A 16,358-nucleotide genomic window follows, 5' to 3' on the forward strand; every position below is an offset into this window, starting at 1 on the left:
TGCAGCCTTCATCCTATGCCTTTAAGGATAGGATGTTTAAATTCTAATATTCCTGGGCTACAGCTATCCATCAAGTATCACCAAGCAAGAAGGATTCATATGATTCAGCACATGAGTCTCACAAGATAATACATTTGGTATTAATGTAGCTGCTTATTAAAAGCCCCTTTTACTTCCTTCTTTTATTTAAGATGGTCCTAAATAATGTGAAATATCCTTCAACATGCTGTGACATGTCACAGCATCTGTGAACATCTTATTTGACCACAAAACATCCATGGCCCTACCCATGTTTACTAGTGCTGTGGTCTCCCCCCCAGGCCCCTCAGTCACTCAGCCACGCCTCGGCGTTGTGCATTAGGTAGTGGCCATGTGCCCAGCATTGTGCTGTGTGCTGCGGGGGTGCAAGCATAGCCAGCATACTCCTCACTCTGCATCACGTACATTTATCAGGAATTAACTCTGGCCTCTACATGTCCCTGGAAATCATCACCTGAAATATGTCATTTAAAATCACCTTGTCCAACAGTGAACTTCCATCTTATTCAAGGGTTGGATTCTAAAGTCAGTGCTTATTGTGGGAGCTGCATTCAGCCAAACTTATTCCTGGATCTCCCTCAGGCAGGTGCCATGCCAGAGTCCCACCTACTCTCAGCAAGCCCAGCACAGCTAGTTTTCCCTCCAGCTTCAGAAGTGGTGGCTTTCCCTAAGGTTGAGCAAATAGGGGAGGCATCCATTTGGGGACCGTGTTGTACAAAATACGTATGTATCTTTAAGCACTAGAATCATGCTTGGTGAGGTGAGATGCCTGTGTTAACAGACACATGGGGACCAAGAATGACTGAAAGAATGTTCAATGACTGCTCACGCTGCCTCAAGTGTACATGCTTTCTGGATACAGCTGAGTGCACAGTTCTCATTTGTCTTCTGTTTCTTTTTGCCATGGGTGTGGTTAGTTCAATTCCCAGAAATTAAACAGAGTTGAAGAAGCAGAACAGACTTGGTCTAGATAGCCTCATGCCCCAACAGAGACAGTCAGAGTAATGCCACTGGCACATAGGATAGGAAAGTGCCTTTGTGATACCCCCAGGAAAACACCCTCTCTGACGCACCTCTTTTTCTTGCTCATATTTCACCATTTAGTTGAGATAGTGATCACCAACTGCGAATCTGCCGACTGGTGTCCACTTGAGGAACTTATTAAAAACACAGAATCCTGGGCCACACCCTCAGAGATTTTGATTCTGTTTAAGTGTACAATAGGATCCACAATTTAAAAGATCTCCATAGGGAATTCAAACTGGCTAATAACTTGAGGAACTCTGGGTTAAGGCACTCAAAAGACACCAAAAACCTTGATATCTGTCACTGATACCCTAACATATGCGTTTATCAGATAAATAAATGTTAGCTTGGAAACCAAAGAAAGAATTTGAATAGAGAACAAACAAGCTTTGACAAGAGCGAGGAACAGCACTGGGGGACGGAAAGGAGATTCTGAAGGGTAATGAGGGCCCAGGAAGGAACTATAGGAACATCGAAACATAAAGGAGATGGCTACAGAGCCACCATGGCTGCCTTCACCATTCTATAGATGCTAGGTCCAGCAAGCAGCCCTGGCTCCATGGAAAACAAAAACAAAGAGAAGCACTGTCCATTAAGGACAAAAGCATACTTCACAGAGAATCTTTTCACTGAACACACTGAACATGTCTTCATGGGTTTCTTCTCTCTTCCAAAGAAGTTTCACTTTGAAAACAAGAAAAGCCATAGTGTTCAGTTTTGGTCAACCAGAAAACACAAGGCTGAGAAACCACAGGTCATCATGAGATTAAGTCTACATGGGATACTTATCCATGGACAATCTGGAGGTTACAATGCAATATAGATTCTCCACACATGGTACTGCATGGACGCCATCAACATCAACTTACCTTTCGATCTGGCCAATTGTATTTTGCAAAGATAGTGTCATAGGTGTCCACTGCCCCATCAGTGATGAGCATAATGGCCTGGCTGCAGATGCTTCCTTGTCCAGTGTGGTTGAACTGTGGAAAGAAATAAGTTCAAACTGAAAAACTCATCAGAGGGCTCTATATAACCATGAGACTTCAGAAGCATGAGATCTTGGGCTTAGGAAGCCTCTTAAAATGAGAGCTCATTCTGCATCACCAAAAAGAACCTATAGGATAAGCCTTTCCCCATTTACTTACGGATTTCCGTATTTGCTCTGAAAAACTGGAATTAAATATGAACCACAGAAGAGATTTCCTAAAAACACACACAGGGCAGGAAGTGAGATTCTAGGACAGTTAACCTCTCTTATCTTCAAGCATGGATAACACTTCAGAATACAAGTCCAAAGGAGTTGGCACAACAACCTTTTAGAAAAACATTTACTGGCAGCACAAAATGTGACAGGTAACATCTCTTTAAAAATCTAAATGAGTCTAGTTTGAATGAGTCTGATGGATGCAGACTGTGCTATGTAATAAAATCAAGGAAGTTTTGTACACATAGAGAATAAAGTCAGGAACATGCCAATTCAGACTACACTGTTAAGAACCCCATTTTTAGGGTTTGTTTTAAACATATATTTGTTAACATGTAACATTATATATTTGTTTATGTATGTGAGTATGTATAGCATGCTGAAATTCCAAGATTGTGCCCACTGGGGTGCAAAACTCTAAATTTCAACATTCAGTTTTACACAGCATTTCAAAAGTGCCCAGCCTTTGTGCGTGGTAGCTTGGGTGACCAGACTACGGTTATCAGAGACTCCTGTCCTTCCCCTGAATCTGGTGAAGAATCCCCTTAATGAATGCTATTAATGCTACAATTCAAAGCAATGTCCTTTAAAAGCCCTACAATTATATGACAATGGGGAACACACAAAACGACTTTAACCTTCAGTAGTGAAAATTCCCACAACTACAATCTGTGAAGTTTATTCATTTACTCTAAAATTATTTCCTAAGTGCCCACACAGCGCTGAGGATGAAACACAAAAATCTCTTCACTTGTGTAGTTTGTATTCTATTTGATAAGATACCAAAGTAAGTAAGTAAATTATGTTGGATAATGGTGATGCTAAGTTTAAAAAAAAAAAAAGCAAGAAAGGGGATAGAAAATGCAGAGGGCCAACTTTAGAAAAAATTGTTGGGGAAGACCTCAATGAGAAGGTGACATTTGAGTAATACCTGAAGGAGGTGAGCATCTGGGGTTAAAGGCCTTTCAGAGAGAGCAAAGAGCATGTACAAAGGCATGGAGTGGCAACGTACAGGCACGTTCAATCTGTTGACCATGACACAGGGGAAGGATGGAGGCAGCCCTTGGATTTGCTGCTGGCTTCTGATGAACCAGAGCTAAAAAAGCACTCACACTGAAGAGTAATGCCCAGTCTCCATGAACTTAGAATACTAATGAAGAGTCTGAAGTTGCAGTAACTTGAAAGAAGACTGGATGAATGGATGGATGGATAGATGGATGGAATGAATTGCCTCATGGCTGTATTAGGACAAAGCAAAACCAACTCAAAACATGCATGGAATATCATAGTATAGCAGAAAATATTCAAACCCATCTCAGCACCACAAATTGGTGCCTAGGATAAGGTCTCTCTTCAGAATATCCTTTTCTCCATTTATAAGATGGCAATAACATGTTTATATGGTTGTTACAACACAGGTTATATATTCATTATATGCTGGGCTACAAGTATTAACCTACTTAATCTTTACTACCCTCTGAGATAAGTACTATCATTATCCCCATTTGACAGGTAAGGAACAGAGGCACAGAGAGATTAGCTAACTTGCCGAAGATCACACAGCTAATATCTGTCATAGCTGAGATTTGAACCCAGGCAGTCTGGCTCCAGAATCTACTCCCAGATTTGGTACATTATACCTATGGCATCCCAATGATGAGATGACATTCCTCAATCCAATGGCTCCACAAATGTTCATTTCCTTCTCCTGCTCTTCCTCCCTTTATCCTTTCCAGTGTTCCAGGGTGGCACGGCAGTCACCAAGGCCACTACCCTGAGAGTGAGTGAGTGCTCCTTACGTTCTGTGCCCTTGGAATGTGCCTCACTTTAGTCTTGGCCCTGACAGCCATTCCTTTAACTCAGACTGGACAGGTGCACTTAAATTAATGAGCAGACAGGGCCCATGATACAGTAACAGTAGGTAGAAATACCTGAGAACTAAGCCCATCGGGCCACAAAGCTTTCCATGTAACTCCTATTCTACTGTCTTTATTGACATAACTTACTATTCTAGAAAACTCCTGCTCAGGAAGATGAAAACTGCAAATAAGTTTATTACTTATTCCAGGAACTTCCTGAAAGACCCATCAACTCTTCAATAGAAAGCATCAAAGGACAATTTATACCCTAAAACTCTTTGAAACCATGACCTCAAAATCTTCCCCTTGCTGCATCCACCAATCCTAAACTATAATTTAGGATTCGTACCCGGTCTCAACGAAGCCTCTTCCCTCTCCTCCACTTTGAAGACCCACCTCAACTAGACTTTCATAGTCTCAATAAATGACTTTGTCCTTTCCTCTCTAAGATGCTACTAAGATTCTACCAACATAGTGCAATAAGAAAGAACAGCTTTGAAGCCTTGTCTTAACAACAGGTTGCTCTGGAGATGTTTTGAAGAGCCTGCAATACAACACAGCCTTCACGGCATTGGATAAACCCAGTGACGTGCCACTGAATACAAGTGATGTATGCATTTGGTCACAGAGGCTGCAGAAGGGATAAAAATCAGGACACTCTGGGACTGTTGTTCATGTAACTCATTTGAAAACATCCTGGAAAAACTCTCCCAAACAAAAGGCAAGAAAGAGAGGGAAATAAAGATATCTGAATACTGCAGACTGGAAGAAGGGGCTGCCCGGAGCTATTTACTCAAAACCATTACTTTCCTCTGTGGCTGAGTCCCTGGTTTTCTCTGCAGCAATCTGCAGTTGGAGAATTTTGAAGAATGCAATTAAATTCAAATGCTTTGATGAGTAATATCTCTTCTCTTCATATTTGTCTAGAACTTATTTTTATTGAATAGCGAGAGCGATGGAAGTGTTTTCCATAATAATAACAATGACAAGGGCCTGATGATGAACTACAATTAGCTCAGTGATTCATCAGTTAGCAGCTAAAATTTCAATGCATCCTGACATTTAGAGCATTTGGTTGTGATTAACAGTCTTTGAAATGTCACCAAATTTTATTTAATTGGCTAAGAAAAATTTTTAAAAGGTAATCACTGCAAAGGTTGTATTCATCGCCAAAAAAGATAATCGCAGTTGTCACATGACAAGGTAGATGCTAACTACTGTAGCAAACTGGCTCTGTGTTCTTAGGGAATCTAATGAATGTAGCAGAGATCAATAGCTAGAAGGGTCTTAGAAGTTTAGTTGAATGCGCCTTTCAAAGCCTTTAAGTCATCTGAGCAAATACTGAAACTGAAATGCAGGTAATTGCAAAACAGAATTAACTTCATTTAGTTATAGTAACCTCTGAACCATTCTAAGCTCTAACCATAATTGTCATTTCAAATTGTGTGTGTGTAAGGGAAAGAGAGAGAGAGAGAATGTGTATTTGTGTGTTCAAGAAATAGCTTTTTATTTCTTACTGACTTGCAAAGGAAGGCATAATACTCAGGAAGAGAATTATATCACTAAAGGTCATATTGATGAAGTGGAAAATAGCTAAAGCTTCATTTTCACAGGAGATTAACCATCTCTGTTTTTCAAAGTGTTTGGCTATTTAAAAGCCCAATGGCAAGGGATGGGATGGAAATGTTTCTCTCTCTGGGATAAATGTACACTCAAAAGAATATGGTGCCAACTGTCAACAAATCTCAAGCAGGGATATTTTGTAACATTTTTGTTCCTTCCATTTCTCACTTTCTGGAATTTACACTCGACCCCTCAGACTTTCTGACTGGTCAGACCCCAGAGGACTTTTACAGGTGAAGACAGAGCAAGCAGGTGTGTGGAAGGTTTCCCTGGTTCAAAATTACTTCTCTCACCAGGTTTCAAGGGAAAAAATTCACCGTGTGTTGGAGATTTCTCTGGTTATTAGAGGTGTTGGGAGTGCAATACACCCTCTTAAAGGATAAAAAGATATTATTATGCCTGAAAGTGTGCTTGGTAAGCTGTGACTTCTAAAAGACTCTATCCTGAGGTTGTAATATGATGTAAAGAGTTCCTGGGTCAATAAGTTTGAGTGCTGGTATAGACACACTTTAAAAGGTCTGATCACTGTGGGACTTCTAAGGCCTCTAGTAGCACAAGTGTATTATGAGTCTCCAAAAGGAGGATGGAATCCTGCACCTTGATCACAACACCTACATCAGAGCCTTGTGGCAGACCAGCATTCCACTGGGCATGCAGTGGGATCACTGACTTAGGAGTGTCTTTTTTTTTTTTTGAATTTTATTTATTTTTTTATACAGATTCTTATTAGCTATCCGTTTTATACATATTAGTGCATATATGTCAATCCCAATCTCCCAATTCATCACACCAACCCCTCCCCGCCACTTTCCCCCCTTGGTGTCCATACGTTTGTTCTCTACATCTGTGTCTCTATTTCTACCCTGCAAACCAGTTCATCTGTACCATTTTTCTAGGTTCCACATATACACGTTAATATACGATATTTGTTTTTGTCTTTCTGACTTACTTCACTCTGTTTGACAGTCTCTAGATCCACCCACGTCTCTACAAATGACCCAGTTTCATTCCTTTTTATGGCTGAGTAATATTCCATGTATATATGTACCACAACTTCTTTATTTAGGAGTGTCTTAAAACAAAATTGATAAGTGAAAGGGATGGGGAGAGAAAAGGTGCCAGGGCAAGGAAAAGAAGAAAGGGTCAGATGAAGAGAAGCAGATATTCCTGAGGATTTGGGCAGGGAGTAGTACCAAAGCATCAAGAGTGGGAGCTGCTTCTAGAAACCATAGGCAACCTGGCAAAAGTTGAGGTTGCCTAGTGTCTCTGTAGTCACGGAGATGGCACTTCCCACCCAACCCAGCACTGCTGAAAGGGAGGAGGGCACCGCTTCCTGATGCTGAATCCTCAGCCCCCATCCAGCAGGGCCAGCTTCATGGCATGTGATGTGCATAGCTGTACAGGGCCCCACACTTAGTTGAACACTCTGCTGTCACTCTCCTAAAATTCTTTTTAACTTTTGAACAGGGCCTGCATTTTCATTTTGCACTGGGCTTCACAAATTAAGTGGCTGGGTCTATTCCTATCCCCATTTTACAGATGAGGAAAATAAAGGTAAAACCGAGCAGTTTTTTTCAAGGTCACACAGCAAGCTCTGAGTCAGGCTTCTCAGCCCAGCCTGCCTGACTCCAGAAGCCACAAATTTAAACACAAGAAGCGCCTCCTAACTCTTCACTCCTTTACCACTTCTGCCAAAGAGCAGGAAAAACAGAAATCTGCAGGGCACATTTCCAAGCAAGGGACTCCCCAGCTCAGAGTATCCGCCCCCCTGCACTAGACACCAGGTTTTTGAAATAAAGAGAGCCAGTTTCCCAAACGCGGCAAGTCCTTTCAATATCACCCCCTAGAAGAAGCCTGCTGAGATGAAGAGCGCGGCATCTCCAAACCCTGAGGAGGTGCCTAACCAGGGTTCAAAGCAGAATTTAAAGATGTAACTTGGTCTTTGACTCTGGCCAGTTACGTTTATTAATTATTAACATGCTGTCCCAAACACCGAGTTGTACATAAATGATAATTATCTGTAGCCAACAGCACTTTGGAGCGAAGTGAAAAGGAAGGGCCTCCAATTTGTATGAAAGAAGCTGAAATGACACCCTCCCTCCTTATTTTTCTCTCCTCTGCAGTTGTATATGATACTGGCTCAGGACTGAGATGTAAATGGCCTTCTACGTGTGAGTAGATACTATTGGTAAAAGAGTCTAGAATTAGGGCCTACCCTTGGCTTGAGAGGCCATTGTAGCTGAGTGGGAAAAACTCAAGTTATGGAGTCAGGTATAACTGACCACCAAAACAAGTGCAGTGCTGGGTGAATGCCCACCTGGAAACTGACAGCAGGCTGCCCAAAGAGCTAGCTGGAGGCAAGGCCTCTGAGCCTCTAGCTGGTCTCCCAGCTCCTGCGACACCTCAAGATAGCTGTCACTTGTTTGCTTTCAGCTCCACCCCATGTGTTTTTCCTGAAAACCACATTTCCCAGGTTCTCCAACAGTTTTGACAAGTTTCGGCTTAAGGAGAACAAACACTGAAGGACACAACGGAGAAGCCAAGGTATTTCTAAGTCATTTCTCCCTTTCTCTCTGCTTTGGGGGCCTGGGCATTTTCCAGCAATAGCAGCATCTCCTCCAAGGCACTAGCTTCCACAGGACAGACCCTTCTCCCCAGGATTCCAGCTTGTGCTGGGCAGCCCCCTCCATGGTTTTATTCCCATCTGGACAGCCACAATGAGGAGGCTCTGATGGCATCCCTCCATCCTGTTGTCCTTCCTGCCCTAGAGGGGAGCTACCTCCTGCTGGTGCTAATCCATGGATTGTTTCATTCTTCATTTGATTTCTCAGCTTTTCCATCCCCTGTGCAACCAACTTTCTGAGTTCAACTTCTGCTGTTTGAAATACCTAGCATGGTTTCTATTTTTCTGCTTCTTAACATCTTAACTGCTACCTCCCTCGTCCAAAGCCACCATTATATGTCACTTAGATAATGTCCTTCTGGCTACTGTCCTTGTTTATCAATACAGCAGCCAGCAGATACTGTTAAAATCCAAGTTGGATTGTGTCATTCTCTGCTCAGACTCCACTGACTTTCTATCCTATGCAGAGCAAGAGCCAAAGTCCTCATTAGTGTCTATTAGGTCCACATGACCCTGCTACCTCCGTGATCTCATTTCTTAGTACACTCTTTCTTCCCCACTTTGCTCTTGTCACACTGGTCTCTTGCCGTATTGTAAATATGTCAAACATCCCTGCCTCACGGCCTTTTCATTGGCTGTTCCTCTTGTTGGAAATTTCTTCCTCAAGATATCCATATGGCTGCTCCTTCACTTCCTTCAGGTCTCTACTCCAACATCACATAATCAGAGAGCTCCTCCCTGACCTCACTGTGTAAAGAAGCAAGTCCTATCACACTGAAACAGTGGTGCTATTGTTCTCCTTAAGACTACTCACTTCATATGTCTCTTCCCATTAGAACCGGGGTCAGCAAACCTCTGTAAAGGGCAACACAGTAAATGTTTTAGGTTTTACAGGCCACATGGTATCTATTGAAACTAATCAACTCTGCCATTGTAGTACAAGAACAGCCATAGTCTATACACAATCAGGTGGGCATGGCTGTGCTCCAATAAGACATTACTTACAAAAACAAGATGCAGGCTGACTTGTCTCCTGGGCCATAGGTTGCTGACCTTTTCACTAGGATGTTAGGTCCATTAAAGCAAACCCTTTGTCTATTTTGTTCATTGGTGTATTATTCCTAGTGTCTGACAATAAAAAGCATGCAATATATAGTAGTTAAATACATGATACAGAACCTGCATTAATATAGTCATTTCTTTTCCTACTGCCCTCCCAGAGTAAAAAGATCACAAAAGTTGCATGTTGTTCTAGCCTAACACAATTGCATTCAAGGAACAGAATAACCAACCCAAGCTGCCCCAACATATTTCACAGGATGTTAATAGGTGCTACTTGAAAAAAGGAATCTTTGTTCAAAGAAGTGGGAGAAACAGCAGGGGAAGCGGGATTCTTTTTTACAGTACTTACTGAAGGCTTGAGTGTGCACTGGTACTGTGAATCTCCAGGGGGCTGGAGGGAGGGATAGGTAGAGCTTGTAGCACTCCCTAAACACACCATACAGAGAAGCCCTTCTCCCTCTGAACAGCACCACAGGCAGGGACTCAGTGTGACACAGTAAGAAGTGAGTCTACTCCATGAAGAAACTGAGAGTTTTTCAGGTGAAAAGAAATCTGCGGAGGGAGCGAGAAGATGGCGGAAGAGTAAGACGTGGGGATCACCTTCCTCCTCACAGATACATCAGAAATACATCTACACGTGGAACTTCTCCTACAGAACACCCACCGAACGCTGGTAGAAGACCTCAGACCTCCCAAAAGGCTCTTGGCACTCCAGCCAGGTGTCAAGGCTGTGTCTCTGAGGTGGGAGAACCAACCTTAGGACACTGGTCCACAAGAGACCTCCCAGCTCCACGTAATATCAAATGGCGAAAATCTCCCAGAGATCTTCATCTCAACACCAAGACCCAGCTTCACTCAAGAACCAGCAACGAACAGTGCTGGACACCCTATGCCCAACAAAGAGCAAGACAGGTCTACAGCCCCATCCATTAGCAGAGAGGCTGCCTAAAATCATAATAAGGCTACCAACATCCCCAAACACACCACCAAACGTGCACCTGCCCACTAGAAAGACAAGATCCAGACTCATCCACCAGAACACAGGCACTAGTCCCCCCAACCAGGAAACCTACTCAACCCACTGAACCAACCTCAGCCACTGGGGACAGTCACCAAAAACAGCGGGAACTACGAACCTGCAGCCTGCAAAAAGGAGACCCCAAACACAGTAAGATAAGCAAAATGAGAAGACAGAAAAACACACAGCAGATGAAGGAGCAAGATAAAAACACACCAGACCTAACAAATGAAGAGGTAATAGGCAGTCTACCTGAAAAACGATTCAGAATAATGATAGTAAAGATGATTCAAAATCTTGGAAATAGAATAGACAAATTGAAAGAAACAGTTAACAAGGACCTAGAAGAAATAAAGAGGAAGCAAGCAACGATGAGCAACACAATAAATGAAATGAAAAATACTCTAAATGGGATCAATAGCAGAATAACTGAGGCAGAAGGACGGATAAGTGACCTGAAAGATAAAATAGTGGAAATAACTACTGCAGAGCAGAATAAAGAAAAAAGAATGAAAAGAACTGAGGACAGTCTCAGAGACCTATGAGACAACATTAAATGCACCAACATTAGAATCATAGGGGTCCCAGAAGAAGAAGAGAAAAAGAAAGGGACTGAGAAAATATTTAAAGAGATTATAGTTGAAAACTTCCCTAATATAGGAAAGGAAATAGTCAATCAAGTCCAGGAAGCACAGAGAGTCCCATACAGGATAAACCCAAGGATAAACACGCCGAGACACATAATAATCAAACTGTCAAAAATTAAATACAAGGAAAAAATATTTAAAGCAACAAGGGAAAAACAACAAATAACACACATGGGAATCCCCATAAGGTTAACATCTGATCTTTCAGCAGAAACTCTACAAGCCAGAAGGGAGTGGCAGGACATATTTAAAGTGATGAAGGAAAAAAACCTACAACCAAGATTACTCTACCCAGCAAGGATCTCATTCAGATTTGATGGAGAAATTAAAACCTTTACAGACAAGCAAAAGCTGAGAGAGTTCAGCACCACCAAACCAGCTCTACAACAAATGCTAAAGGAACTTCTCTAAGCAAGAAACACAAGAGAAGGAAAAGACCTACAAGAACAACCCAAAACAATTAAGTAAATGGTAATAGGAACATACATGTCGATAATTACCTTAAATGTAAATGGATTAAACGCTCCCACCAAAAGACACAGACTGGCTGAATGGATACAAAAACAAGACCCATATATATGCTGTCTACAAGAGACCCACTTCAGACCTAGGGACACTTACAGACTGAAAGTAAGGGGATGGAAAAAGATATTCCATGCAAATGTAAATCAGAAGAAAGCTGGAGTAGCAATTCTCATATCAGACAAAATAGACTTTAAAATAAAAACTATTACAAGAGACAAAGAAGGACACTACATAATGATCAAGGGATCGATCCATGAAGAAGATAAAACAATTGTAAATATTTATGCACCCAACATAGGCGCACCTCAATACATAAGGCAAATACTAACAGCCATAAAAGGGGAAATCGACAGTAACACATTCATACTAGGGGACTTTAACACCCCAATGACACCAATGGACAGATCATCCAAAATGAAAATAAATAAGGGAACACAAGCTTTAAATGATACATTACACAAGATGGACTTAATTGATATTTATAGGACATTCCATCCAAAAATAACAGAATACACATTTTTCTCAAGTGCTCATGGAACATTTTCCAGGATAGATCACATATTGGATCACAAATCTAGCCTTGGCAAATTTAAGAAAATTGAAATCGTATCAAGTATCTTTTCTGACCACAACGCTACGAGACTAGATATCAATTACAGGAAAAGATCTGTAAAAAATACAAACACATGGAGGCTACACAATACACTACTTAATAATGAAGTGATCACTGAAGAAATCAAAGAGGAAATCAAAAAGTACTTAGAAACAAATGACAATGGAGACACGACGACCCAAAACCGATGGGACAAGGCAAAATCAGTTCTAAGAGGCAAGTTTATAGCAATACAATCCTACTCTAAGAAACAAGAAACATCTCGAATAAAAAACCTAACTTTGCACCTAAAGCAATTAGAGAAAGAAGAACAAAAAAACCCCAAATTTAGCAGAAGGAAAGAAGTCATAAAGATCAGATCAGAAATAAATAAAAAAGAAATGAAAGAAACAATAGCAAAGATCAATAAAAGTAAAAGCTGGTTCTTTGAGAAGATAAATAAAATTGATAAACCATTAGCCAGACTCATCAAGAAAAAAAGGGAGATGACTCAAATCAATAGAATTAGAAATGAAAAAGGAGATGTAACAACTGACACTGAAGAAATACAAAAGATTATGAGAGATTACTACAAGCAACTGTATGCCAATAAAATGGACAACCTGGAAGAAATGGACAAATTCTTAGAAATGCACAACCTGCCGAGACTGAACCAGGAAGAAATAGAAAATATGAACAGACCAATCACAAGCACTGAAATTGAAACTGTGATTAAAAATCTTCCAACAAACAAAAGCCCAGGACCAGATGTCTTCACAGGCGAATTCTATCAAACATTTAGAGAAGAGCTGACACCTATCCTTCTCAAACTCTTCCAAAAGATAGCAGAGGGAGGAACACTCCCAAACTCATTCTATGAGGCCCCCATCACCTTGATACCAAAACCAGACAAAGACGTCACAAAGAAAGAAAACTATAGGCCAATCTCACTGATGAACATAGATGCAAAAATCCTCAACAAAATACTAGCAAACAGAATCCAACAGCACATTGAAAGGATCATACACCATGATCAAGTGGGGTTTATTCCGGGAATGCAAGGATTCTTCAATATACGCAAATCAATCAACGTGATACACCATATCAACAAACTGAAGGAGAAAAACCATATGATCATCTCAATAGATGCAGAGAAAGCTTTTGACAAAATTCAACACCCATTTATGATAAAAACCCTGCAGAAAGTAGGCATAGAGGGAACTTTCCTCAATATAATAAAGGCCATATATGACAAACCCACAGCCAGCATTGTTCTCAATGGTGAAAAACTGAAACCATTTCCACTAAGATCAGGAACAAGACAAGGTTGCCCACTCTCACCACTCTTATTCAACATAGTTTTGGAAGTTCTAGCCACAGCAATCAGAGAAAATAAAGAAATAAAAGGAATCCAAATCGGAAAAGAAGAAGTAAAGCTGTCACTGTTTGCAGATGACATGATACTATACATAGAGAATCCTAAAGATGCCACCAGAAAACTACTAGAGCTAATCAATGAATTTGGTAAAGTAGCAGGATACAAAATTAATGCACAGAAATCTCTTGCATTCCTATACACTAATGATGAAATATCTGAGAGGGAAATTAAGAAAACACTCCCATTTACCATTGCAACAAAAACAATAAAATATCTAGGAATAAACCTACCTAAGGAGACAAAAGACTTGTATGCAGAAAACTATAAGACACTGATGAAAGAAATTAAAGATGATACAAATAGGTGGAGAAATATACCATGTTCTTGGATTGGAAGAATCAACATTGTGAAAATGACTCTACTACCCAAAGCAATCTACAGACTCAATGCAATCCCTATCAAATTACCACTGGTATTTTTTACAGAACTAGAACAAAAAATTTCACAATTTGTATGGAAACACAAAAGACCCCGAATAGCCAAAGCAATATTGAGAATGAAAAATGGAGCTGGAGGAATCAGGCTCCCTGACTTCAGACTATACTACAAGGCTACAGTAATCAAGACAGTATGGTACTGGCACAAAAACAGAAATATAGATCAATGGAACAGGATAGAAAGCCCAGAGATAAACCCACACACATATGGTCACCTTATCTTTGATAAAGGACGGAAGGATATACAGTGGAGAAAAGACAGTCTCTTCAATAAGTGGTGCTGGGAAAACTGGACAGCTACCTGTAAAAGTATGAAATTAGAACACTCCCTAACACCACACACAAAAATAAACTCAAAATGGGTTAAAGACCTAAATGTAAGGCCAGACACTATCAAACTCTTAGAGAAAAACATAGGCAGAACACTCTATGACATAAATCACAGCAAGATCCTTTTTGACCCATCTCCTAGAGAAATGGAAATAAAAACAAAAATAAACAAATGAGATCTAATGAAACTTAAAAGCTTATGCAGAGCAAAGGATACCATAAACAAGACCAAAAGACCACCCTCAGAATGGAGAAAATATTTGCAAATGAAGCAACTGACAAAGGATTAATCTCCAAAATTCATAAGCAACTCATGCAGCTCAATAACAAAAAAACAACCAACCCAATCCAAAAATGGGCAGAAGACCTACATACACATTTCTCCAAAGAAGATATACAGATTGCCAACAAACACATGAAAGAATGCTCAACATCATTAATCATTAGAGAAATGCAAATCAAAACTACAATGAGATATCATCTCACAGCGGTCAGATTGGCCATCATCAAAAACTCTAGAAACAATAAATGCTGGAGAGGGTGTGGAGAATAGGGAACACTCATGCACTGCTGGTGGGAATGTAAATTGATACAGCCACTATGGAGAACAGTATGGAGGTTCCTTAAAAAACTACAAATAGAACTACCATATGACCCCACAATCCCACTACTAGGCATATACCCTGAGAAAACCATAATTCAAAAAGAGTCATGGGGCTTCCCTGGTGGCGCAGCGGTTGAGAGTCCGCCTGCCGATGCAGGAGACACGGGTTCGTGCCCTGGTCCGGGAAGATCCCACATGCCGCGGAGCAACTAAGCCCGTGAGCCATGGCCACTGGGCCTGCGCGTCCGGAGCCTGTGCTCCGCGATGGGAGAGGCCACAACAGTGAGAGGCCCGCATACCGCAAAAAAAAAAAAAAAAAAAAAAAAAAAGAGTCATGTACCAAAATGTTTATTGCAGCTCTATTTACGATAGCCAGGACATGGAAGGAACCTAAGTGTCCATCAACAGATGAATGGATAAAGAAGATGTGGCACATATATACAATGGAATATTACTCGGCTATAAAAAGAAATGAAACTGAGTTATTTGTAATGAGGTGGATAGACCTGGAGTCTGTCATACAGAGTGAAGTAAGTCAGAAGGAGAAAAGCAAATACCGTATGCTAACATATATATATGGAATCTAAGAAAAAAAAATGTCATGAAGAGATTAGTGGTAGGACGGCAATAAAACACAGACCTACTAGAGCATGAACTTGAGGATATGGGGAGGGGGAAGGGTAAGCGGTGACGATGTGAGAGAGTGGCAAGGACATATACACACTACCAAATGTAAATCAGATAGCTAGTGGGAAGCTGCCGCATAGCACAGGGAGTTCACCTCTGTGCTTTGTGACCACCTAGAGGGGTGGGATAGGGAGGGTGTGAGGGAGGGTGATGCAAGAGGGAAGAGATATGAGAACATATGTATATGTATAACTGATTCACTTTGTTGTAAAGGAGAAACTAACACACTATTGTAAAACAGTTATACTCAAATAAAGATGTTAAAGAAAAAAAAAACTACAATGAGATATCATCTCACACCGGTCAGATTGGCCATCATCAAAAACTCTAGAAACAATAAATGCTGGAGAGGGTGTGGAGAAAAGGGAACACTCTTGCACTGCTGGTGGGAATGTAAATTGATACAGCCCCTATGGAGAACAGTATGGAGGTTCCTTAAAAAACTACAAATAGAACTACCATACGACCCCGCAATCCCACTACTAGGCATATACCCTGAGAAAACCATAATTCAAAAAGAGTCATGTACCAAAATGTTTATTGCAGCTCTATTTACAATAGCCAGGACATGGAAGGAACCTAAGTGTCCATCAACAGATGAATGGATAAAGAAGATGTGGCACATATATACAATGGAATAT

At 40.8% G+C, this 16,358-nt stretch overlaps 1 protein-coding gene across 4 annotated transcripts in view; it reads right to left on the reverse strand.

Annotated features, from left to right (window-relative positions):
• CACNA2D3 (calcium voltage-gated channel auxiliary subunit alpha2delta 3) overlaps window positions 1-16,358 on the reverse strand; it is an 808,785-nt gene that overhangs the window by 388,914 nt on the left and 403,513 nt on the right. For all 4 annotated transcript variants that reach the window (XM_067043906.1, XM_067043907.1, XM_067043905.1 and 1 more), the window contains one exon: window positions 1,935-2,048. In XM_067043906.1, coding sequence (XP_066900007.1) covers window positions 1,935-2,048 — 114 coding nt within the window. The remainder of the gene's footprint in view (window positions 1-1,934; window positions 2,049-16,358) is intronic.

This window comes from Kogia breviceps, chromosome 10, assembly GCF_026419965.1.
Source record: "Kogia breviceps isolate mKogBre1 chromosome 10, mKogBre1 haplotype 1, whole genome shotgun sequence".
Taxonomy (NCBI): domain Eukaryota; kingdom Metazoa; phylum Chordata; class Mammalia; order Artiodactyla; family Physeteridae; genus Kogia; species Kogia breviceps.